This window comes from Dermacentor albipictus, chromosome 7, assembly GCF_038994185.2.
Source record: "Dermacentor albipictus isolate Rhodes 1998 colony chromosome 7, USDA_Dalb.pri_finalv2, whole genome shotgun sequence".
Taxonomy (NCBI): Eukaryota; Metazoa; Arthropoda; class Arachnida; order Ixodida; family Ixodidae; genus Dermacentor; species Dermacentor albipictus.
In genome coordinates this window covers 28,233,651-28,260,833 of record NC_091827.1, presented here as the reverse complement: position 1 = coordinate 28,260,833, position 27,183 = coordinate 28,233,651, and the positions used below count along the sequence as shown (strand labels likewise).

Genomic DNA, 27,183 nt, shown 5'->3' with positions numbered 1-27,183 from the left:
GCAAGAATGTGGAAGTCAGTGCGCTCGTGAATACTGACCCTTGATCTGCCTGAATTTCGGCTGGAAACCCAACTCGTGCAAACACTGTCAAAAGCGCGTCTACTACTTCAGTGGAGCTGAGCTCTTTCAAAGGGATTGCTTCTGGAAACTTGGTAGCCGGACACAGCATGGTAAACAAGTACCTGTAGCCTGATTTTGTTTTTGGAAGAGGCCCTACCGTGTCTATTACAAGCCGTCTGAAAGGCTCTGTTATTAAGGGCACTACCTTCAGTGGAGCTTTCCAAGTCTCTCCTGGTTTACCAGAACGCTGGCAGGCGTCGCATGATCTTACAAAGTTTTCTACATCTTTGAAACAGCCAGGCCAGTAGTATTCCATAAGCAATCTTTCCTTTGATTTGTTTATGCCTAGGTGGCCGGACCACCCATTTCCATGACAAAGACTCAAAAGGTCCTCCCTATACTTAGTAGGTATGACTAACTGATCTAAAATCTTACCCTTTCGATCTCTGTAATGCCGATACAACAATCCTCCTTTCTCATGTATCGTTACGTTGCGCCTAGCAATGCCTTCTTTAGCTGTGTCACGTAATTTAGCTAAGCTCTCATCATTCTTTTGCTCAGCTGCCAGTGACTCTCTATCCACGCGTAAGAGTTGATCAAAGTTCTTTGAGGCCGGTGATAATAACGACCCTGTCTCGCTTGTGAGCGTGTCTGCATGCTCTTCCTGCAGGCTAGAACTCTGACACTCTAGTGCTACGCTCTCATTGAGCTGGTCAACTGGCAGGCTCTCCTCAACTGTTCTTTTGTCCCTCGGGCCTAGCTCGGATTCGGGTACTGAAGTTATTCCCTTTTTTGCTTCCGCTGGAGGAGCTTGAGCATTTTCAGCCGAAAGCGCCGCGATCTTACGAGCTTGGCCTCGGGTCAATGCCTGTACTATGCCCTCTCCCAGTTTGAGCCCTCTGTCACGCAGTAACTGATTCGAACGATTCGAAAAGATGTAGGGATACTGCAGTGACAAAAATTTGGAAACTGCAGCCTCAGTCTCTAGCTCCCCGAATGGTCCACTGATTTTGACTTTGGCCATGGGCAGACACACGCTGTGTTCTTCTACAACCTGTTTTATCCATGCTACTTCTCCGGTGAAGTCCTCTACCATCACGTAAGACGGATGGACAATGTCCAGCGTGGCGGCACTGTCTCTTAGCACTCGGCATGGTTTTCCATTAACTTGCAGGTCGTGGAGATATGGACTTAAAAGTTCCATATTCTCATCCTTTTCCTCTACGTAGGAAAAAACTACGCGAGGCTTCTCGCAGTTTACAGCTATATGTCCCAGTTTGTGGCATTTGTAACAGCGAATTGGTCTAACAGATTCGAATTTTCTTTTCTGTTCTTTTTGTGTGGTTTCTCCGTTAAGTTTCTCCTCGCTCTTTTCTGCGGGCTTTTCCGCCATGTCTACAGGCTCGGATCGTCTAGCTTGCGCACCCTTTTTGAACGGAAATGGCTTCCGCGGTCCATTTCGACCGTCCCAGTTTCCCTCCTCGGCGTTCAACTTTCTACGGGTTGCGTACTCTTCGGCTAATTCAGCCGCCCTTTCCACAGTGTTTACATTACCTCTATCTTGCACCCACAGTTTCACAGCTTGGGGGATGGTTTTGTAAAACTGCTCTAGACACATGCATTCAATGATCATGTCTCTGCTGTCGTACGCTTCCGCGCTTTTAAGCCACTCGACTAGGTTGGCCTTTAAGCTATATGCAAACTCCGGATAGCCCTCGCTATCTTTCTTGCCTGTGCTCCTAAACCTTTGCCGAAAAGCTTCGGCTGAAAGGCGGTATTTCTTCAGGAGACTAGCCTTAACTTTTGCATAATCATATGCATCCTGCACACTCAGTCTGGCGATTACTTCCGCCGCCTCACACGGCAACATAGACAGCAACCGCTGTGGCCATGTACTCGGGCCGAAGTTCATCTTCTCGCAAGTCCTTTCAAAATTGCTTAGGAACAAGCCTATGTCGGTCCCGACCTCAAATGGCTTTAATAGCCTGTCCATGCGGTATGATTCTGCCTCACTTGATCGTCCTAGAGCGCCTTCACTTCCTTGAGACAACTCCAAACGTTTGCTTTCAAGTTCAAGTTGCATTTTTCTTAACTCGCGATCTTTATCGCGTTCCTCCCTTTCTTTTCTCTCTCGTTCTTCTCTCTTTTTCAGAAGTTCAAACCCCAGTTCAACTTCTTCCTCACTGGCCTGTTCGGAAATGATACGCAATAATTCTGATTTGAGCATTTCTTTACGTACATCTAGGCCCAGTTCCTCACCAACAATCAACAACTCGTCTCTCAGCAGTGTCCTTAATTCCATGACTGCTGCTTTACTGCCTTGATTCTGCTCTCTAAATCTAGCTAGTAAAACACAACCTAGCTAACACACAACAATCTAGCTTCCCTACTGTTCTAAACAGAACAACCACAAAATGAAGCCTAGAGAGTCAAAGCAAAAACCAAGCACTCACCGCAGATACAGCACCATGTCGCAAAGTCCATCTCACCGCTGTCAGCCAGTTGTCAGGATTGGGGGCTCAATCCCTTCGTCCGTGGTCCTTTGCCAAGATTGGAGTACGGCATGAATTCGAAGGTAGCTGGCCCATGCCGTCGTCCAACTTATTTACGCTGAGATCGTTGATGAAGTGAAGAACTGCTTCTCATCGAGAACGAGGAAAAAGGGGTTTATTTACAGAAAATTAACTCAGTCTAACATGACTGCTCAAGAGAAGTGCGTCCAACAATCGCACAACCACAGTTTTTATACACTCGATCCGCTGGTCCTACGACGCGGCGGCTGTTCGTTTACACACCACCAACTCGCAGCTGCTCTGAAGACCAGTTTACAGACACAAAGGCACACACATTCCGAAGCCCAAGCGACGGCGTTGAAGGTGGTGCCGTTCCGGAAAATCGACGTTGTCGATCGCGCGTCGCTCATTGTTCCGAGCCACTCCAAACCGTGAGAAGCACAAAAATAAGACGTTCCCGCGGTAGCTTCTTCAGGCGTGTCAAATCAGCTCCGCATTGGGGAACTCTAGAATCATTGTCCACACACCGAATTCGTCCCGTCACCATGTCGAAGGGGCTGGAGGAAGGCGGCGGGTTCCAGCGCAAAGGTCGCTTCTTTGAACGCCTCGCAGCTGCAGCACGGAGAGGTGGAGAGCGGGAGGTGCGCGTCTTGCACCCCTTGTCGTAATCGGGTGGCAAGGTGACAATCTTGTTGTGCAACCCGCCGTTCTTTACAATAGTTAGATTGGAGTCGGGTAAAGTTTATTCGTTCTTTTTGTTCGCCGCCTATATAGCGGTACGTCATTCCTCCTGACTGCATGGTAAACTTACACCCTTTAGGGTGCACAAGGGTGTAAATCAGTCTGCAACTCACACCCGCAAAGGTGTAAGGGTGCGATTTATGCGCACGCGCACCCTTATATGCACTCTCGAGGGTGTAAATTAGTTTGCAGCGCGTACAGACTACCGTTCGTACAAGTGGGTCGTGAAGTCACGTGGTCACATCGGTTTCACGGGCAGGACAGGCAGTTCGGGTCGATGATGCTGGCGTCGAGTTCGAGGGGCTGGTGTCCGCCGCGAGGGCTGCCGAAAAACGCGTCGACCAGCTTCACGCCGCAGTCGACGGTGTTACCGGCGTCCTGCTCGTCACCCAGCAGCGGGTTCACCTCGGCGAGATCGAGCACCCTGAGCTGACCTGCGAGATCGAGGCAGAGTTTGAGTGAAGTGAAACACTCCCCTGACGCCCGAAGCTATACACATGACAGCGAGAACCAAATCCCAGTGAATACGCCGAACGGAGAGAGAACAGCAAACAAAAACGATTATGCAAGTATACGACGCGGATTCGAAAAAAAAAAAAAAATCCTGCGGCGGACAGGGAACGGGCGGGTTTGTGCGATTCTCGGTCGTTGTTGACCGAGGCACACCGATTTAGCTACACTTCGTGAAATTTAGCTTTAGCTTCTTTAGCTACACTTCGTGGAATTGGTGAGTAGGATACGGCTGGTTTCGCTGTCGGCCGCGCCAGAGAGAGAGAGAGAGAGAGGAGAGAACGAGAGAGAGAGAGAGAGAGAGCACATCGAGTTGAATTTTCGACGAGTTTCGTAGCAGAGTGTACTGTGGTGGTACGGGTAAAGAAGACACGACAAGCTTTAAAATTTATTGTGGGTGGCTTACCTTCGAGACAATTCTGTTTTTTTGTAAATCACTCTTTTTCCGGCCGGGTGTGCGCGTCTCGGACGCCAGGTTGGCATGCTTCTAAACTTCTCTCTCTCTCTCGACAACAAACGTATGATTTCAACTCACGCATCTTGTACACTTGTCGCTGCAGTTCAGCACCAAACATGAACATGGGTAAAAGAAGCGCAAGTAAACCAAAGACAATTGGCTGATTAATTATATGAGTGAATGAGTGAGATTGGTTTTTGATGTTAACCTTCCAGAACAACACCGAGGCCCTCGGAGATGCCATGGTAGATGAATCTGCCACAGTTACGAGTACACAAGGTTCGGTAAATTGCCCCTGCTGTACACGAGCGTTTTCGGATTCAGCACTCATCGGTATGCGCGGCTGGGAATCGAACTCGCGACTTCGTGCTCATCGTGAGCAGCAGCGTCATATTCATCACAATTCCCATCATCATCATTATCACCATCAGCAGCAGCGACAGACCTCCATAGCCACTGCGGCGGTTAACATCATCCGTGACAAAGGCTGTCGGTGTGCAGTACGCAGATAGTCTGAGTGGCAACTCGAAGGCAGTCAGTTTCGCGCATCTCTAGTCTGCAACAACTCCTGACTCACCAGACTTGCTTACTTCTTCCGCGATGACCAACGCCTCCCGAAGAGTGAGTCCTCCTAGGACTGGACAGGAAAACAAAAGATAATCAAAAAAGATGGCGGCGATAGATACAAACAGCCAACCCAACCGACCACCCCGGAAAAAACAGAATTTCGGTATAAATCATTAGAAGATGAGTCTCAGGAGAGAGAAAGAAAAAAAAAACGCGGCGGTACCCATCCCACGACGACTGTCGGCGATAATGCGTTTACCATTAAATCAATATAGCGCCACAACGTAGCTGCCACCGTCTAAACAAGTTATGTGTGAGGCGTGCACTACGCTGGACTGCTCTTTCGCGCGTCTCTAAGAACAATTTGCGCCGTCTAGTGCGACCGCCGCGAAGCCTCTGCATGGCCTCCGAAATGCGCGCATGGCGCGTCGGTGCGTGCGAACGCTTAGAAACGCGTCATGGCGGCAACCGGGCTCCTCTCTCGCTCTTGTTTCTGGACACGCTGCGCCATCTAGCAGCGCCGTCAAGAAGTCGGCGCGTGGCCTCCGAGACTAGAAGCGCGGTGCGCCGTGGCCTGCATAGTGCTTAGAATAGTTCCCTGGCTTGCCGCACACTCCATGTCAGGTGCTCAGTGACCTGAGTTGGCGAGAGGTTCATTGAAGAGCGGCACACACCCAACGCATTTGTGGCACAGCTCGATAAAGCGTCGTGTTATGCAAGAGGATAGAAAGTTGGGCGAGTTGGTACGGTAACGTGATCTTGATTTGCAGCGCGAAGTGACACGGACACAGACTCGCTCGTCCTGTCTGCTTCTAGTTTGTGGCCGTGTCACTTGGCGCTACAATCCAAGATCGTGTAAGCGTCGCGTTGCCATACTTGAACTATTGTGACGTGGGCACAATTCCACGCAGCATCGGATAAGTTTAAGAGAGCTTTTTCGTCATCGTTTAGCGGCACATTCTCAGTGGCACGTACCTATAGTTGCCCCACTCGGCGTCCAAGACGCCAACTCAATTGATCTTCGCCGACGTTTCTCACTGGCAAAATTACTGGGCCCCCTGCTCATCGAAAACAACTCAGCGAAAAGCATTGAACGCACTTGAACATTTCTTCGAACACACGCGAATACTTAACGTGCGCTAAGTGCCGCGCATTGGATATAGTAATGTAACCTCAACAGGCTTCTATTATTTTTATTTATGTGCGCTTCTATATTCTGCGCGTCACACACATCTTTACAGCGAAGCTGTTAACCTCTGCCAGCCGGCCTCGATTCTTTCGTGGCGGTCCACGGAAAACTCGGCCTTCTAAAAATTGACGATTTAGCGCAAAAAAAAGAACACATGCAGGGCACGCGCACACGCGCGGCATGATATTATGCCAATATGTACACTCTGCGTGTTAACAATTGTAGTCATCGTTCTGAATATCTTTGTTACAGCGAAGATGTTATGGGCTACTCCCCCCCAGGATCGTTTTCGTGTAACAACACAACAACACGAAGCTATCATCCTCAGCATTGGCTCCAGCTACGTCGCCTTCTTCGAGAGCTGGCTCGTAGGCTCCTCTCAGCGCTACCACGAGAATGCGCTCGTACCGCTGCTCCTGTGTTTGTCTTCGTAATTATTTATTGATTAATTGGTTAATTAATCGAGAAAGGCGAAGACGTAGCCAATTCTACCGCGCATTAAATCGAGGCTGTTGAGGGCTAGTTGCCCTAGGATGGTGTCCCTGTGTGGCCACTAAACTCCTCATACGTGGGCCGACCCCGAAGATAGTGCAATACCAGGCCGACACGCGGCGGAGGTGCTGTTCGCCATTAAGGGGCCCACATACACAGCTTCTCTGGTCATCCTTCTTCACGGAGTGGAAGGGCGCTGAATTTTTTTTTATTTTTTTTATTTTTGCGTCTGGTGAGATCAAGCTCGTTTTGTGACTGTCGTATCGTGCATGAGTTCCTGCGTTTGCCTTCCTCACATGTGCACTGGCTCATCTCAGAACCGCATCGCAGCCTCGTACCTTATTTTTTTTCTTTTTTTCTTTTTTGCAATTCTGTATAAGCGTATTATGTCAGGAACGAATATAGTCGGCAACTTTTCTCGCTTTTTTGTCTCAGTGTGTTCATGCGTGTATAGGACCGTGTAGGAACATTTACACCTTTTAGCAAACTCTCCTATAAATTTTTCGAACGTATTATGTTCTTTGTTGATACCTTACGATATTTATTTTTATATTATCGTTACTATTACGTAAAAAGGAGCACCCGCCACCATTATACGGTGACCATACATGTTCTAGCTGGCATTTCGTTTTTATTGAAATAAAGATAAGTATCCTCACTCCAGAAAAAAATCCGCCTTCAAGAGCATCAACCTTTTAATAAGGCGAATACCTTTCTAAGCCGAGGCTATTATTTGAATTCGCTTACATTAACAATCATCGTTGGTGGGTTCTGAACAACAAAACAACAACAATACACCAAAACAACAGCAAAAAACAACTACTACTACTACAAGTGGTATGAGAAAGTGCAATTAATGGCAAATTGCTGACCTGGCGTTCCCGTGCTCGGTGCAACTAACTTGTCGATTGAGTCGATGTCGAAGCTGATATGCAGGGACTTGTCTCCCCTGCGGCGAAACAAACAAGAAACCACAAGCGTTCTAAGTGAAGCAAGTCAGCAAAGGGAAGCAACCTCCCGTGTTCCCGTTAATATTGCGCTACAGGCCAGCACCACGGTTGCACGTACGTCGGGTTAATCTCCTGCAGTGTTCTCTGCACGACGGCCTGGATACCAAGGCGGTCGATGTCGCCCATGTCGTACGTCCTTATGCCAAGATGGTCCATAAAGTACCTGCGTGTGTAGAGTGGGTATATGTGAGGCAACGTCCACGATTCCAAGTGTATAGGGTGAGATACTGTATAGCGGTGCAGGGGGCAAGACGTTATTTTAGAGGCACTCCGCATCTAGCATTGCTTGCAGGATTTACGTGACATTCCAGCGAATACAGAACTTAGAGGCGAACTTAACCTACTCAAAATTTCCTCCTAAATAGTCGCTGAAGCGACAATTAATACACGAGAGAAATCCGCCAGGTTTCAAGTGCTCCGAGATCAGCAACGAGATTATTGAGGGAGGCATTGCGGTTTGCGTGACGGGGTCAATAACCGATTTATACTTTCCCAGATTCTTCTCCGTCCAATTGAAAAGAATGATAGCAAAAGAGCCCTGCACCCTCGCAGCTATATCCCAGGTGTGTCCGTATGTTTGTCCGTATGTTTGTTTTTGAAGGCGACTGCTGCGAGGTGAAGTCACTCACCGTTCGTAAGGGTCAACGTCCCTCAAACCAATGTAGACCAGGTTGTCCTTCCGGACACTGGAAGCAGAAAAAACAGATATAAGGCACGTTAGGCTTATCAGCGTATTGCCAGAACCCGGCAGTCATGGGGCCGAACGATTATACTCGCCGAGAGCTCCCATTCAGCCATTTGTATTAAAGCCAACCTTTATTGTCTTCGCACGCAATCAAGTGTGAGTGACCAAGCGGGCAAAAGTAACCTGCCCGAGGGAGCCCGGAGATTTGGACCACGGACCACCCAGAAACACGCCCACTTCTTGAAGATCACCGCGCGCGCACGTGCTCTCACATACACGCCCGCGCACACACGCCCGCGCACACACACACGCGCACACACACGCGAGCACACACGCGAGCACACACACACGCGCACACACGCGCACACACGCGCACACACGCGCACACATAAATTCGCTTGCTGACTGGTAGCTTCCACACGTGGTACCGTAGCCCACAGTAAACCAGAGACTATAGGGAGACTACACGATGTCCAAACGACCAACACTTTTTAAAAATATATTATTTGCTCCTGCGGTGAAGGTCGCCTCGTCCAGCCGCGATCGTAACAACCGTGTTCTGCTATAATAGCGACCGAACTGTGGGTGTGCAAATCGAATTAAGATTTGTAACAACATTTAACTGTTTTAATGAGCAACAAAAAAAAAGCTTTTTCTACAGTTGACACACGGCGCACAACGTAGCATTGAAGAGATTGCAAAAAAAGAAAAGAGAAAAAAGAACAGAAAAGAGTCTCACAACGACCTCGAATATTCCCAGCGCACGGCATGGCCGTCAGTCCGACCGTCAATCTCGACTAAGCATAGCAGAAGTATGACAAGTAAACGTAGCAGACACGTTGCAGGCCATGCCCGAGGCGCTGTCATTCTGCGGAGTCGAAGGACCGGAAGTCGCGTTCCAAGACGTGCTCCAAGACGCGCTCGCGGTTCCGGTCTGCGGCGACTCCAACGTTGCGCTCCAAGTCTCGCCTCGGGACGTGCTCCAAGTCGTGGTCGAAGTTCCGTTCGGGATCTGAGTGGATGTCGCGATGAAAGGGGGCGCGCTCGAACTTGCACTGCTCGAACTCGTGCTCGAACTCGTGCTTGAGGTCGTGCTTGAGGTCGTGCTTGAGGTCGTGCTTGAGGTCGTGCCGCAACAAACGTTCGCAGCAGCGTTCGAAGACGTGGCCTGGTTCGCGCTCGAAGCGGCGTCCGCAACCGTACTGCAAGTATTGCTGGAAGTGTTCGCAGGATCAACTCCGGAGGCCATCGTCGCGAGCGGGTTCACGCTTGAAACAGCGTTTACAACCGTACTGCAAGTATCGCTGGAAGTGTCCGGAGGAGCATTACCGGACGTTATCGTCGACGTTACAGTATGCGTTGCAAATGTCGTCGTGGTCGATGTAGAAAGTGAAGCCGGGGCCGAATCCGTTGCCAAAGTCACTGTTTCCCTACTGCCAGTCAACGCTGCATGCATTTCAAGTGAATAAGCCTGTACCCGCGAGTTACGACACTTACACACTCCAACAAACGAGGTCGCGAATTAGCCCCACGAATGATTACTGTTCAGTAGAAGTGTCCGTGTCGTACGTTGCTTCCAAAACAGCGCTCACTATTCCTGCCGAATTCGAACAGCAACGTCTCCCGTGACATCCGCGAGCTGTGCTGGTCCGCGCAGATGGGACACTTCAGGCAACGTCGCTGTTGATGTAGATTCCTTATGGTGCGGCACATACCTAGGAGGCGGGTTTGCCGGACATCGAGAAATAAAATAACTACCAACAAATATAAAGATCTGAAAGAAAATAAACAACACGATTTACTAGGAATTTTCGCAAAAAATTATCAAAGGATTAACAAAATAACGTGACAGGTCGTGAAAAAAAGATAATAGTGACAAGAAAACAACGTGGTAGACGTTTCATAGCTTGGTTGAAGACCGTATGGAACATCAAGCATAGGTTCCTTGGCGCCTAAAGTATGGGTGACTCTAAAGGGTGTGAGAGGAAGCGGCGGCAACTTCCCCCTCCTTTCAATATTTCTGCCACTTGCCCTCATTGCCCCCTCGTCAGACATGTCCTGACGCCACCCTCAAACTGAAATGCATTGTCGATGCCCCTAAGGCGACAAAGCCGACACGTTACGAAGCTTGCCATAAAAAGCGTATTCCCTGATGATGCCTTTCTACGCAGTAAGGATCATAATGATGGCGATAATAAATATGAAGAAGCAGAAGATGATGGTGACTGCAACGGCCGGTACATATACCCACTACGCATTACCCATTGTTCATTCGATATGACTTTCCCGTTCTATTTTAACAGATAAATCCACGCTGTTCAGTGCTAATTCCATACATATTTGGAAATTTATGGTCCATATTAATTTGGAATTATCCACCCATTTCTTGGCCAATCCCCTACCGTGGGCAGGAGCGACACGCATGATAGACTACGACGACAACAACAACAACAACCCACAACTGGGGAAAGGCGAAGATACTTGTTACCGTGCTCCGAGGTGTTTCGATAGCGCTCACATTTAAATTGCATGTACGAAACACAGAAAGTACAGTGCTGGGGGACTGGCGTGGAATTTGAGAAGACTTTAGGTCGTGTTATCACGGTGGCAATGGCTCATCATGTACTCGCACAGGTGTGTCTATAACACTACTTACTGCCTGTCGTGTATACTAAACAGTGGCGCGTACCCACTATGCGGGATTGGCTGAGAATCAGGCGGTTTTCCGTATGCTTAGAAGTAAAACGAAACTAGATTTGAATAGTGTAGCGTGGGACTTACGTAGTGCTTTATTCTTTTTCTTTTTTTTTGGAGGAAATGTTCAGGTAAAAAATGACGTTGGGGGAACAGAACTAATGAATTACCTTAGACTGCGACAGTCTGCATTGCGACCCAAAAAGCAATTTTCGCTGTATTGTTTTCTTTGTTCCACTTGCGTCGTTACCTTTTGTCAGACACTTGAGTATAAAGCGATATGCTCGCCGTCTGCACTGCGCATCGCGAATTACATGCCATCGTCGAACGCTTACAATCAGTGCGACCGAGGCAAGCATGTCCACTCCCGACTTTCTCAATCGTAGGCTACAAAGAAAACACGCAGAGAATGGCGTTACCCTCGGATATACGTGGCAGATAAAAATATGGGAAAGAATAAGATATCGTAGTGTTAGCAGAGCCGGATAACAGCGCTTGAAAAGTACGGCTCTATTGCTAGGGGTGGAGGCTCTTGTAGAGCGTGTCTAGGCACAGCTGACTCGGTGTAACAGTTAGAAATTTGGAGTAGCACGTATTGTTACATTTCTCGCTTCTCGACACTTCGGCAGTGGCCTCCAATGTGGGCCTCCTGAAAAATTTGGGCACTTTCAAATTGTCGCGGCGGTATAGAGTGAACGATAACGTACGACAACATGGGTCCCTAACGAAATTTGTTGCTGGGATAGTTGGTTCATGCTGAACAACTGAATACTGCTAAGCGCAATTCTATGACGGGGCAGAAGATAGGCACGCTTGTCCTGTGCTTTTGTGTCTATCTTCTATCCCGTCTTATAATTGCGCTTACCAGCATTCGTTTGTTAAACAGGAGTTTTGTAATTGTCCGGGTACTATGTATACACCATGTGTGCGTGTTAACGTTAGCCAAGTTATTCAACGACAAAAAAAGAAGACTCAAGAAGAAATGCAGTGCGAGATACAATTATAAAAGCCTACGGTGCTTGGCTCTTAGAAGTCTGACGACCGAAAACCGTAGCTTATAAAATTGTTTCTCTTACTCTGCTTTTTAAATCCCACTCCTCAGTTTTTTTTTTCGTTTAAGAGCTTGGCTAACGATAGCTGTGACAGGCGATATACTCGCTCTATGATGCACTGACACGGTTCGCCTGTGCTCTTTGTCCTGTAGCACCAATAACGGAATTCTGCTAGTAAGCCAACGCCAACCTACCTGCGGAAAGGCTATCTACAAGAGCTTGCGGCCAACGGATAGTGAAGACGAGAGCTAATTTTGCCGTAGCACTACAGCAGAAATCGCACAGAACTTGCTTCTGATGCTGTTTTTCAGTGTTTTTTTTATTTTTTGTCTTTTTCTAGCATCATGCCCGCATACGGCACAGTGGTGCTGTAATCACATGCGCCTTAATGTTAATAGAAGAGATGCATCATAACAGGAATGAAATTTAGGTCGCATAAACTTTCTTTCATCCAATCATTTCGACCGCGTCCATCCACATCGATCCATCCATCCACATCTATCCACCCATCCAACCACATCGACCCATCTATCCACCCATCTATCCACCTATCCACCCATCCAACCACATCGATCCATCTATCCACCCATCTAACACCCATCTAACCACCCATCTATCCACCCATCGATCCACCCATCGATCCACATCGATCCACCCATCCACCCACATCGATCCACATCGATCCACATTGATCCACCCATCCACCCACATCGATCCACCCATCCACCCATCGATTCACATCGATCCACCCATCCACCCATCGATTCACACCGATCCATCTATCCACCTATCCACCCATCCAACCACATCGATCCATCTATCCACCCATCTAACCACCCATCTATCCACCCATCGATCCACCCATCGATCCACATCGATCCACCCATCCACCCACATCGATCCACATCGATCCACCCATCCACCCACATCGATCCACATCGATCCACCCATCCACCCACATCGATCCACCCATCCACCCATCGATTCACATCGATCCACCCATCCACCCATCGATTCACATCGATCCACCCATCCACCCATCGATTCACACCGATCCACCCATCCACCCATCGATTCACACCGATCCACCCATCCACCCATCGATTCACACCGATCCATCTATCCACCCATCGATTCACATCGATCCACATCGATCCACCCATCCATCCGCATCGATCCGTCTATACACCCATCCATCCGCATCGATCCGTCTATCCACCCATCCATCCGCATCGATCCGTCTATCCACCCATCCATCTACATCGATCCGTCTATCCACCCATCCATCCACATCGATCCGTCTATCCACCCATCCATCCACATCGATCCGTCTATCCACCCATCCATCCACATCGATCCGTCTATCTACCCATCCATCCACATCGATCCGTCTATCCACCCATCGATCCACATTGATCCGTCCGCCCATCCATTCATCCGCCCATCCATTCATCCGCCCATCCATTCATCCGCCCATCCATTCATCCGCCCATCCATTCATCCGCCCATCCATTCATCCGCCCATCCATTCATCCGCCCATCCATTCATCCGCCCATCCATTCATCCGCCCATCCATTCATCCGCCCATCCATTCATCCGCCCATCCATTCATCCGCCCATCCATTCATCCGCCCATCCATTCATCCGCCCATCCATTCATCCGCCCATCCATTCATCCGCCCATCCATTCATCCGCCCATCCATTCATCCGCCCATCCATTCATCCACCCATCCATTCATCCACCCATCCATTCATCCACCCATCCATTCATCCACGTCGGTCACTCACCAAGGCTGCACCCACTCAAGTCCTTTAGGTTTCACGACGTACGGCGCCAGCTCGTGCACGAGAAAGGAGAGTGGCATGCCGTGGATGTTGCCTGTTCCGGGAAGAGGGCAAGGAGAAAAAAAATACAGTGGTAACGCCGACTTATAAATCGGCGATAACGTGAAAGTCTGCAAAAAGTATAGATGCCCAATTTGGAAAATAATATACCCACGAAAAAAAAATATTTCGGTTATTAGCGCGGTGACAAGCCACTCTATGTACGGCCGAATGCGTGCGCCGCGCACCCGTTTGAAAAGGGCCTTCCTTGCGAGCGCGACTTGCTGTATAACAGCCACACCAGTCTTGTAAATATATATTTTTCCTACCTGTATTTCTTCATGTAAGTAAGCGTTCTTTAGAGGCAACTTTTCTTTCGTCTTTTGCTCTTTTGTTCTAAAGTATACGTACCCGTTCCTAATCTAACGCTATTACTTCATTGTTACCCACTCCTTCCCTGGCTGCCAAAACGCAGCTGGCAGTATTGTACAAAGGATTGAATAAATAAATCTATCCGCCCACCTGAGCCCCTGCGTAGTCCATGGTCGAGAGAAAGAGAGTGAGTGAGAAAATTTCAAGGGGCACTTAGTGGTCCTTACGTGGATGAGTTCGAAGGCATTGCGACCACCGCGCGACGCCTATGCTCTCTCAACCGTTGAATAACTAGTTCTTGGGCACCTAGTTCTTTGAGCGACTCCCACCAAAGGTAGAGGGCTCGACTGCCAACAAAGGTCGTGTGATCGAGTGTCTTAATTAGTTCTGCCTTAATTAACTTTGTCTTAGTTAGCACCGATGATCGTGAGTTCGACTCCCACCAAAGTCCGAGGATTCGATTCCAGCCGAAGAACGTGGGTTAGAGTGTCTTAATTAGCCCTAGCTTAGTTATAGATATATAGATAACCTTTTTCTCGAGAACTGGGTTACTGGGTAGTCCATGCTCAAATGGGTAGAGCAACAGGCTGCTGTGCTCAGGGTACAGGGTTCGCACCCAACCATCGGATCAACTTGAGTAGCTGGGCATGTAACAATGGGTACGTGCTGCTCTTTGACTTCTTTGACGCCTACTTAGGTCACTAGTTATATACTGCCTTTCGTACTAATAAACATCATATAAAACATACCATCAATTATATACGCGCTTAACGTAAGATAAATGGCCGATAGAATAGTTCCGTCAATCATCTCTAAAGGATGAATGCACGGCCATTTCTTTACAAAGCACCCACTGAGTGGAACGGGCTTCCCTGGCACGCTATACTACTTCAGCTGCTATGGTGTGTCAGTACTTCGTTACCCCTAAGCCTTTCCCCAATCTGTGGTAGCTGCCAGGAGCTCTCCTTCTGGTTAACCTCCTTACCTTTCCAACCTCAGTTTTTTTGTCTCCCTGAACTTCTCAACGCTTAACCATACCACTTGCGTTCTTGAACAATTGTTTTATTGCTGTATAAACATGAACAGCCTGCATGCATTGCGCGAAATGTATGCTTTCCTAATGTATAATCTTTGTACGTGCTTATTATGTTGAACCGCTTTGTTTTAGGAGATGTGAAGGCGAACCGAGGGGCTCGATTTTGTTAATTGTGACCGCATAAAGCGATATATGCAAGCTATGCAAGTCTGTTAGAGCCACCCTTCAACACATGTTGTGGGGATGTGAAATATACCAAAACAAAATGGCAGTCTCCCCAGAAAATCTACGGGCGCGGTGGTCGGCCGTGCTGCTCAGCTCAGAACTCCAAGACCAACTTTGGGCCGTCCAGCGAGCCAAGGAAGCCGCACGGGAGCAGCAGCTCCCAGTGGCCATCTAGGCAGCCCCAGGCCCGGGCCTCCCAATCGCCGGATTCCAAATAAAGTTATCACACACACATAAAGCCAACAGATAATGAAGCCAAGGAAAGCTTTCCTTGACTTCATTGTCTGTTGGCTTTATGCGGTCACCTTTTAAGGTAGATTGAGGTAGTTAAACAACGTGGAGTGACGAGGTAAGCGAGTTTACACGAAGCCTCCTATAGTGTAGTTGTCGAGCGATAAATCAGCTGCAGTTTCGGAGAGATTGAATTTTTTTCTTTTTAGCGTGTATCAACATGCGCAGTAATTCACTTTGCCGTTCTTTTTTCGCCAACGTAACTGGGGTAGGACAAAGGAGGCTTAGCGCATAATAATTAGGCGCTCCAGAGAGAACGTTTCCGTACCTTGACGGACACGTGCGCTTAACTATACCGGAATGAACAGCTGCTCTGTTTCCGGCTTCCATCACTTTTTCTCTCATCTTTGTTTCCTTGATATCACTTTAAAACGCGCGTACTAAAACCGCCATGACACCCCTCTCCCTTTCCGTCTTTTGCTTTTCTTTTGTGGAATCTGCAGCCAGTGCGAAGAGGTCATGCAGCATCCATTTTAGCATCTGCGCACTCCGTTTCGATCAACTTCCTCGCAGCGGGTATAGGCTGGGAAAGAGAGAGACAGCAAGGACAGGAAAGGCAGGGAGGTCAGCCAGACGAGCACCCGGTTTGCTACCCTGCACTGTGGGTAGGAGAAAGGGGAATAGAAAGAGGGAAAAAGGGAGATAGTAAGCACTGAGTGTGGGAGGGACACTATACGCAGGGACACTATAAGCGGCTGGGAAAGCTCAATATAATCGAGATAGCCAAGCAAGCACGCGTGCCCAAATAGGGCTCGTGTTTGTTTGCTTCCGCGTCCGTGTCGAGCTCGAGCAGCCCGTAACGAGAGAAACAATACGCTAGGCTAGAGCTTACGCTAGAGGATCGTGCTGACTTGTGCGGCAACACCTATAGGCCAGTCGTGAACATGACCTCCTCCCTTGACGTGCCACAGATTGTGCCGTGCTTGCTGGTGCCACCGAGAGGCCGGTGCGAGTTCCCGCTAGACAACTTCATCGAGCAAGTGTCACAGTCAACAAACGAACGCTCCCTAATACCTCGCGGGACGGAAAGGTGTCAGGGAGACAACTATAGGCAGACCTGACGTGGAGGAGCTGGGTGTGTTGATGTCACCGTGCGCGTCCACCCAGATGAGCGCCACCTCCGAGTCCGTGGAATTGGCGTGGCCGCTGACGGTGCCGATGGACATGGTGTGGTCTCCGCCCAGGTTCAGCGAGACCCGGCCCGATCGAAGCACCTCTGCCACTGCGTCGCGCACCTGTGACAGCAGGCAGCGCGGCGTAGTTCGCGAGGTGTAAGTAAGAGGGAGGGGGAGGAGGAGGGGAGGGCAGGGCACGGCGCATACTAACACAGAAATTTCGCCGGGGAAGAAGATGGAGGGGGGGAGGGGAGGCACGTGCTCGGGTGCCACCCCCTGGATAAGCCACTGACATCATAATGTCTTCACTAGAGCTTCTAGAGAGAGGTTCTATAGCCTCCTGGGACGTTGAAAGCCGACGAAGGTCGAAACTGGTGGTTCACCGAGGAACGGCCAACAACGCAGCAGCCTACGTAAGAGTCCCGAATTTTGTCTCGAAGCGTAATTATGAAGAGTTGTAAGTGTTGCCTTGAGTATAAGTAACCCGAATTGATAACTTCGTGGCGAGCTTTATTTGTTTCTAATAAAATAAACCAGCGCCCCGGTGTAACCAAGATTGGTAAAGCTAACTTTTTTTTTCTTTAATTACTCGCTTTAAGGGCGACATTGCAAATTGTAGTACTGGAGGAGGACTCCACAGGACGCGAAAGCAGTGTACGCGGTTTGAAAAACCCCATCCGTCGATAAGATATCTGTCAATGAGAAACTTCGCACGCGTTCTTCCCGCTTTCGTTTGGTTTCTTTACGTCAATGGATTGGACACGGGCTGTGCGGGCCTCTTTATCATTTTTATCTCACCGTAAATCATGTCTCGGTGACCTGCTGTCGCCGAGACATGATGATCTCCTGGAATGTGTGCAGTCGATGATGTGCGACGACTGACTGGACGCGCCTTAGCAGGTCATCACATGCGGGCTTTTCCAAGTTATGGCAGCGTCGCAAATAACCTGGGCATTGCCCCATCTCGCGTGCTATTGCGCGCGTCCTGTTTCCATATCGAAGCGACAAAAGGTTTTTTTAACGCGACAGCTTTAAGGAGCTCGTGTCGCAGAAAAGCTGGTGTCGTCAGCGTCGGTGGCGTTGGCCGTGAGCGATAAATCCCAGCAGGCACTTCATGAATAAAAAACAACTTGCAAGACGGGCTGGGTGGGAATCGAACCAAGGTCACCGGAGTGTGAGACGGAGACGCTACCACTGAGCCACGAGTTTTTTTTTTAATCCTTGGTTCAGTTACTTGAAACGCCCTGTATATATTTACGTATGTGTATGCTGTATGCCATGCCATGGTCCTGAGCCACGAGTTCGATGCTTCAAAGCGGTACAAAAAAGCGTCCTCCGATTTTTTTTTTGTCGGCGAATATCCGCAATAAATGCCGTTTTTTTTTTGGAATCACCCAAATTGATTGCTTTTGAGGTGTCCTCTAATACTATCATTGCAATAAAGCAGCGTTACACCGGTATTAATAAAATAAATCGATTCTATGCAGATTAGCGCACTAACTGCGACGGCTACTCGACTATCTTGTATCCACCGTTCTGAAAAAAATAGAAACAGTGAAGAAAGCATCATACCGTCGGATGAATCCATTTTCTTTTACTGATTCCGGTAAGATAGATCACCCGGTATAGTGTACCTACATATCTTAACACTAAGAGCCAGTGTGTATCACTTATCTATGCGACTCCACATTAAGATTGCGTAACACTTTAAGTAAGACTTGAAGTGTCCACTTGCCTCTTCGCACTCCCTCGTTTATCGGTGCGAGACGTCAAAATTTTGCCTGAAAGGTAGCCAAAACATGCTATCGCGCTTAAAGTCCGGGCCGCAAGGACTAAACTCATCCTTCTCATTTAAATACATTATGTCAATTCTTGTCAAAAACAGTAGTGTTGGCAACTCTCTCTCTTGCGGTCTTTTAAATAAGTGTAAATGTATCCATGTCATGTACTCTTTCTTTTTTCAGAAGGTTCACAAAAGGGAGGGAGGGCGCGAGGTCATGCTAGGTTTAGTGCTACTAAAAGGGGCCACGTACTGGAAAAATTTGAGCAACATCAATATATACTATGTGTCTCACCTAACCTTACCCAAGGCGTTGAACAAAAATAAAATTTAAGAAAGGTGATGCAAAGTACAATTATAAAACCTGCTGCGTTTGATCGAAAGAGGTGTGACAACTGAACACCGCAAGGTCTCGAGATCGTTCTTGCACCGCATTTCTCAACTTTTCTTTTTCTTTTATCAACAGCTTGACCAGCGTTAGCTGAGACGCCCTATGTAGTCAAAAAAGTCGATTCTTCATTCCAAACACCTCGAATTCATATTGACAGTTATCGATATAGTTGGTTTTTACGGGGAGAAATCCTCTTTCTGGTCGCGAAATTTGCCCCGCGTTCAGCGTGTTCCGTTTTGGAAAGCCTCACGTTCTTGTTGGTCTGTCCCACGACGTCTGAGTCGATCGCGCCGAAATCGGTGACGTCCGGCTCGCCTTCGATGCGGACGTCGCCGAGGTCCTCGACCTGGTGACCTGAGAGAGAAGCTTAATATGAGCACAACCATGGCCTTCGAGATCAACGCGCAGCCCTATCTTGGAGGCTGTATGTAACACCAATGCCTCCTTTACTAGATGCCAGCCGCGTTGTCCGTAAACTCGGCTCCTGGCCCTCTCGCTTTTCTCTCCTCCGCGAAAAGGCAACGAGCGCCGCTTGTGGCGGACGTCTGCAACCTAGATCACGTGCTGCGGCCTCCAAGATTACCATGGCGTCTGTTGCCATCTCGGAGGCCCGCGATAACGCTCGCTAACATACGCGCGCGCATATAAAGCGCCGGCGGAGCATTCAGCCGCCGCCGCCACATCCGCCGGAAGTTGAAAAGGCAACGAGCGCCGCCTCACGGAATTTATGCTGAACTAACTTCAACTAGGGGAACCGCCGCCGCAATGGGAAAGCGAGCAACGCGGCTGGCATCTAGTAAAGGAGGCATTGGTAACACACCGGTCGAGTCCATCCTTACGGCGTGGAACGCGTACGTGTACACACGTGCAAGAAAGAGCTTGAAAAAGAGCAAGAAGCAACGGGCAAAGTGACATCGAACATGCCACCCACCATACACGTGGCGTGAGAATCTTGTAGAACGTGACACGCCACCAGGAAGGAAGGAAGGAAAAAGTGGAGAAGGAAGGCAGGGAGGTTAACCAGTTTAGCCTAACCGGTTTGCTACCCTACACATGGGAGCGGGATGGGGGGGATGAAAGATGGGAGGAGAGAGAGAGAGAGAGAGCACATAACACAGCAATCACATCGTCAGTTACAGTCCGTCACTTTTGCGCGGTACGCGACATCACTGTCACAGCCACTTGTCCAAGCCCGTATCCTTCATAAACCGAAGTAGTCCCTCAATCGCCTTCAGCTGCGATGTCTTCTGTCGGCGATATGTGAAAATGGTTGCAACTGACAATGGTCTATTGTCCAGGTGCGCTAGAACGGACGCCATGGACTGTTTCTGAACATTATATTCAGGACAGTCGCACAGAATGTGTTCCAGCGTCTCCTCGCCACCAGGAAAGAACTGAAGCGCTTGGCGACTACCGGGTGGTGGGTGCACTAAGAAAATTTCGACACTCTCATTATCGTTATCATAACCAGCAGCCCGTCTTATGTCCATTGCAGAATGAAGACCATATTACAGTTGGTATTCAATTAACAGCTGCGCTACATTGGGTCAGCCTATTTCATTCCAACTCCTTCGAATTTCTTAATTGCCAGCCCCACCTTATCATATCTGCCTTTATCGACTGCATTTCCCTTCCGAGGTGGCAGAGAGTAAAGATCTCTGCGGAGCTCACATAGGCGTTTCCTTAATAAAGTCTGTTGAGCTGTCTATGGACATAGGGTATGAAAAGTAACGCTGCGGATTTATGGAGTTGTAGATTTTATTGATATAGATTTAAGTGCAACATAGGGAACTTCGAGCGCACCACAACGCAACAGGGTTAAAGAACGCCAGGTCGCCAATATTAATCCGGAGCCATCCAACATGATGTTTTTCACAGACTCAGTGTTGCTTAGGGACGTTATAACAACCTTTGAATCAATCAATCAATCAATCAATCAATCAATCAATCAATCAATCAATCAATCAATCAATCAAATCAAATCCATGCTCGACGTTTACTGCCGATCTTATGTGCCTGGACGACTCGAAAACTTACCGAGGTCTCTGAGCTTGTCCATGAGTCCAGCGTCGCGCAGAAACTGTGGACCCTTTTCGACACCGAGCTTGCGCTTTTCAGAAAAGAAATAAAAGAAAGAAAGGACGCTGACACAGACGCCAAGAACTTTAGGTAGGGCGCACTACTTCCAAATTTGACCTCTCTCTCTCTCTCTCTCACACACACACACACACACACACACACACACACACACACACACACACACACGCACACACACACACACAGAGAGAGAGAGAGAGAGATCCACGCAAAGAATTCTCGCACTGATTTTTTAAACACTTCACGTTTTTTTCTTACATTTGTTTTATCATGAGGAGTGGAGCTTAACGCGTGATTACATTGCTTCGCACGAGCTCTATTTCTGCGCAGATTCTTTTTCTACTGCGATAACAATTATACGGACATTACAAGTGCACTTCTACCGTAGCCGTGAGGCTTACTATAATGAGCACTAGCGATAAAATCGTCGCCGCTCGCCATGTGCTGTCGTGTGCGAGTGAGAGTGTGCGAGGGTGAGCTTCGCTATGGCTGCTCGTGCGATCTCACGCACGCAAGCGAGGAAAGGGGAGAGGAGGCGTGCCGTCTTCCGTCGCGCACAAGGATCAGGAGGGAGGGAGGGCGTACTACTCCGGGTGGCCCGGGTGGCCACGCGCGCCAACCCGGGCTGCTGTGTCTTGAAAGCTATCTGCGATGGGGCCGGAGCTCACCGCGCGCTGTGTTTTCATGGTTCAGTTCGAGTTGTTGCGAGATGCAACAGGAAGGTCGATTCTGGGCTGACTGCTGCTGCTGCGCTCCCTCAATTCCAGCGTTTTGACAGTTAAATTATGGGGTTTTCACGTGCCAAAACCACTTTCTGATTATGAGGCACGCCGTAGTGGAGAACTCGGGAAATTTCGACCATCTGGGGTTCTTCAATGTGCACCTAAATCTAAGTACGCGGGCGTTTTCGCATTTCGCCCCCATGGAAATGCGGCAGGGCGGGATTCGATCCCGTGACCTCGTGCTCAGCAGCCTAACACCATAGCCACTGAGCAACCACGGCGGTTGTTTTGACAGTGGGTTTCCGTGGTCAACGAGTGAGATATGATCATGTTTGTTTGTGCGCACGTAACTCCATGCTTGCTAAATTAGTATGCCTATATGTTTACAAGTTTCTATATACGGCTGATAAATATACTATACAATTACTTCGTATAGCTAGTTGTCCAGTAATTTGCTATCGCGGCCGATGCTTCGCCTTCTGGGCGAAGCTGCAACGTTTTTTAATGCGGAACCATTCTTTCGCTGGCGGCAAGGCCGGGTTCAGTCCTTTGAGGCGTAAGCATTGCTCTCCTATATACCCCTCAAAAGTTAAGAATTAATTGGAAAAAAGTGAGGCGTGCAGACAGGACACAAGAGTAGAGAAGTGGACAACACGAACGCCGACTATCAACTGAAGGGAGCACTGAGGCGAAAAAGGAAAGAGTACACAAACTAATCTTTGTTTTTTCGCCCCAGTGCTCCCTTCAGTTGATAGTCGGCGTTCGTGTTGCCCACTTCTCTACTCTTGTGTCCTGTCCGCACGCCTCACTTCTTTTTTGCACAATGAATCCTTACCAACTAGCTCAGCTTTCTGTCGTTCTAAGGATTAATTGGGTATGCAAAATACACGCACAAAAATGCCCTCTGCGTGGCATATGTCTGCTCAGGCAGCATCAAGGTGTAACGACTTCGCAAACATGACGCGATTTTTTTGTGCGGAAGTTGAACAGCATGTGCGTCACATGCGGCGGCGTCAACTCTCACCCAGAGCTGCGTCTTTTCTAACGCATTTACCAAGCAACCACAACAGCGAAGATGTCCTCGGTGAAACGAATACACCTGCTGAAGGAGCGCCTCGCCTGTAATCATCCCGATAAAACGCAGCGTGATTTCAGACCTTTGCAAACCACGCGAGTCTAAAACCCTCACATAAAAAAAAAATCAGCCATAGCTCCGCATGAAGCAACTATAGCAATAAGTCAAAGTGGGCGAAGTGGGCGAAGTGGACAGCTGATGTGACGACTTAACGGGCCGCACGAGACAACAAAATCGGTCCTTGCAAGCCTCAGTAACATTTACACGCAACAGGATGCACTCGTACAGTCGTTCACCCTAAGAGCAACACAATTTAAAAAAAAATTGTAAAGGTAGAGGCGGCAAAGTGGCATTCAAAAGCTAAGCGAAACGTCTTTAACGTGCACGCCGCAGTGCTGTCAAACCGAACCAAAACATTGGTAGGCCATGATAAAATTGATCGCTTGCCCTTATAAGCATGGTCTAGTGCAACAAACACCTAGATGGCAAATGAAAGCGTGATAAGAGATTTCCCGCCAAACGGCGGCGATCCATTGCTGTCGTTGTTGCCCCCGCTCATGAGGCCTCGCGAGATACGATCAGAATCGGGTCGCCGGCAGGGCAAGTTCCTGCAGGTGATTGAGCGCCCCGACCCGCAACGATTGTTCTTCGACATGCCCCGATGCTTCGGCCACAACGCGCATGCGACGGCCGGGTGTTGCTTACATATTTCGCGCCGAAAACGTGAATCAAAACAGAGAAGCACGACAACAACGACGCAGAAAACTATACAGCGGACGGCTGCCTCATTTCCCGAGTGAACTTCGCAAGGCAGCCACCGGTGGCGCGACCGTCGGCGCGCACTGCCGCGTATATCTCATGCCTTGCGACGCTGCCGGCCATGAGGCTCGTGCACACACACGTATTAGCGTTTACTGCTGACGACCCCGTTTTCAAACGCTGGTGTGAGAGGAATGGATTATAAACGTTAAAACAACGGTGTCACTTCGCGCACCGTCGAGTTGCCCGTATAGGTAACGCCACGGCCATGCGCCTCTTATCGCGTCATAGCGTTGTCACATGACAGGGCGCCGGTTCTATAGGTGCTGTCCCCCAGTGGCGTAGCTAGGTCGTCTGGCACCCGGGGCCCATAGGTCTTCTGTCACCCCCCCCCGGGTGTAGCCGGCGGAATAAGGGGTGTCTTCAGACGTGTATGACACCCCCACCCACTCACTGGCCCCTTGCACCAGGGGCCCACGGCCCCCCGCCCCTCCCCCCCTCCCCCCCCTGTTGCTACGCCACTGGCTGTACCTGCTGTGAATGAAGTCCCCTGCATATGAATATCGGGATACTTTAACTGTGACAGTAGTTGCCTCGCGTGCGTCGTTACGCAGTGTTAGCTTCTGCGCATTGTTAGGCCACCGTGCGAGCAAGCCGATCGCAACGCTAAGCCTTGTTATCGGTCCCAACGCTTCGCCTTCGGTCGAAGCTGCCACTTTTCTTTTTTTTCACTTCGCGTGATCGTACTTGAACCAAGTGTGACGAAAGAACGAACGAAGGAACGAGCACGATTGGTCCACTTATTATCTAGATCGCATAACTGCTGTTGGCAGTCGAACGCGTTATGCGAAGCTCGAGTCGAAAGCATGAGCTGTTCCAGAAAGGGAACGCCAGGGAGGCGCAGAATTCTGGCACCGTTCTCACCTGACCTTGGTGGATGGGAACTCCGAGGACTCCGATCTCTTGCCGCCTGCTCGTGACGCTGGGTGCCGACGGTGAGTCAATCCTGGAAGGCAGGAGGGCTCATCATCGCTCTCTCTACTCTCTGCGAGGCAACTTGTCGAAACCGGTTGTTTTAGTAACCACCCTGCCGTTTTCACCGTAAGTACAAATTCGTCGGTGTTATAGCGTAGAAAGTTGTCTAAGTGAGAAAAAAAGTATGCCCGAAGGACTAACAGTCAAATCCAGGAAAGCACGACGTGTCTGTCCGTTGACCAGAATCGCTCGAATATGGTTGATTGATCTTCACGTTTAAAGGGACACTAAAGCGAAACAGTAAATCACTTTAGACTAATCAAGCATTGTTTGAGAACCCTGCAGGCAGTCATTTCAAAAAAATAGTTTGATTATTAGATGAGAAAACGAAGGTCCAAGTATCAGTATTTGAATTTCGCGCCGAAACCCCAGCTCCGGTACGTCAGCGTGACGTCAGGGATTCCAAAGTATGTTTTCGCATTTGGGCCGCATTGGCTGAATAAAGGTTCCCGAAACTTGTCATGTTTAATATTTGGTTCCTTTAGAAAACAATGTAGTCAATCTCTACCGCTATATATAATTAGTAGGCCCTAGACGATGCCATCAAAATCCAAGACGTCACAGCCCCCAGGTGCGGGAACTTAAGTAGGCGTCGCCACCCGTATTTCGTTCTTGGATTTTTTTCTGGCTTACCAAACGTCTTATCGTTGTAAGATTGGTGTTTTTGGTGTTGTAGAACGGTAATTTACTGATGCAGAAGAAATCATTTTTCACTTTAGTGTCCCTTTAAGTGCCACAATCTGGCTTCGAGACGTATCGCGGAGCTCGACCAAATGCGGTCCCCTCACGTGCTGTATAATACTGAACGCGTGTCGAACCTACGAACTGTTCGGTAGCGGAATGCCGACTTCATGGACGCGTGGACCGCTAGGTGGTTTTGCGAACTGGAGCATGCTCGAGGACGCACTACGTGATGATGCCGCCCGCGCGCCGGCAGTACGCTTCGAAGTTCAAGCGCAAATCGAGTACCTGGCAGTCTCTGTGGATACTCTGTGGGATTGCCGGACCGACTCAGGTGATGCAGCAGGCCAACAGGTACGGAGGCATGGTATTAGGGAGCCTATAGGCGTGTTAAAGTATCAACACTTCATGTTTGTAGAGTTCCGATAACAATTATCTAGGACACTAATGCATATCCCCTCGCCCCCCCCCCCCATAATTTTGCGAAAGGTGGTGCTTTTGCGAAAACTGGCGCTATTTAGCAGAAACGCGGTGTTTCTGCTAAGTAGATGTGAGTTCATTGATTGCTGGCTTTCATTTTTCCCAAATTGAGACATGCGCCGGGAAACGAATAATTTTAGTGGTAACTACTGAATTTTTTAAACAAAATTATTTATCGGCGCGCCCTGCGATGTGTGAAGTCCACTTCTCCGAGTAACCCAGCTCGTCAGCCGGTGCGGATGCGGTCGCGCTTAAGCTTCACAGGCAAAGTCCGCTACCACGTCAGCCGGAGCGGCAAAGAAAAAAAAAAAAGAAGAAGAAAAAGCGCCCGCGCTCAATTCACCCAGAGTGACCAAAAATGGCCGGCGCTTAATGATATGGCAGAATTTCACTGTCTGCCGCAGGTAAAAACTAATAAATCTACTTCCAGCAAGAAAAAATGACCTGTATTCAAGTGCTGAAGAGCAATCTGCATACCTTTCTTCATTCAGAGGCCTCCCTTCAAGACAAGTTGGTCCGGCGGTGGAAAGCAGCAGCAGCTGCAGCAGCATCTTTCGAAGAGACAGTACACTGCGGCGCATCATAATGCACAATGCTTGTTCGCTTCGTGGGTCGCAGAGCGAGCAATGTTCCTTTCCCTTCGGTGAGAGAGAGAGAGAAAAAAACTTTATTTTCATGTTCGGTGGTAACGTGGAAAGGCCCTCAGTCCAGAGCCTCGCTTACCTTGCGTTTATCAGTGCTGCACTGAAGAATTCCCTTCGGTGAGTATTACTCACAGGATACTGCCGCTATTATACCGAGTATACTGCTGCCGTTGCAACTCACAGCACGAGAGAGAAGTGGTTCCTGTGGGAAAGGAGCAAAGGCTGGCACTATTTTCTGCAACCCATGCGGGAGCACGGCTCAGCGCAGCACGAATGCATGCCGGCGCACGAAATCCCCCTCCCCCCCCCCTCCCCGACGTCGCTGATCTCTTATTTTTTTATCACACCTTTCCCCCCGACGTCTCTGATCTCTCTCTCTCTCTTTATTTTTTAATCGCAAAGTAAGCAGCTGCACATTCTGCAACCGCATTCAACATACGCTCATTATGCTGAAAGTCTAGACGTGCTCTACGAAGGGCAGCCGTAAACAAGTGCAACCTACCTGCAACCGTCCCTGTTGGATATCTGAAGAGACAGCTTCAAGTTTGTGGCGCTGTAAAATACGAACAAAAAACCACTAAAGCTGCGCAAATGATAACTCTTTGAGAAAGCGATATCTGCGGCGAGCTCAAATGGAAAGCTTGAACTAAAAAGCACCGATAGTATAATCGGTCCGATTACAAC

At 49.0% G+C, this 27,183-nt stretch overlaps 1 protein-coding gene across 1 annotated transcript; it reads right to left on the bottom strand.

Moving 5' to 3' along the window:
* Positions 1-2,710: 2,710 nt before the first annotated feature.
* On the bottom strand, positions 2,711-26,520 carry LOC135917416 (arginase-1-like). The gene is made up of 11 exons (XM_065450987.1): positions 26,333-26,520; positions 24,584-24,665; positions 21,044-21,116; positions 19,257-19,360; positions 16,778-16,955; positions 13,761-13,851; positions 8,169-8,225; positions 7,598-7,702; positions 7,402-7,478; positions 4,859-4,918; positions 2,711-3,748 (listed from the first exon to the last, which is right to left on the bottom strand). Exons 1-11 carry the CDS (start codon positions 26,437-26,439, stop codon positions 3,564-3,566), a joined length of 1,119 nt encoding a protein of 372 aa, XP_065307059.1. The 5' UTR covers positions 26,440-26,520; the 3' UTR covers positions 2,711-3,563.
* Positions 26,521-27,183: the final 663 nt, after the last annotated feature.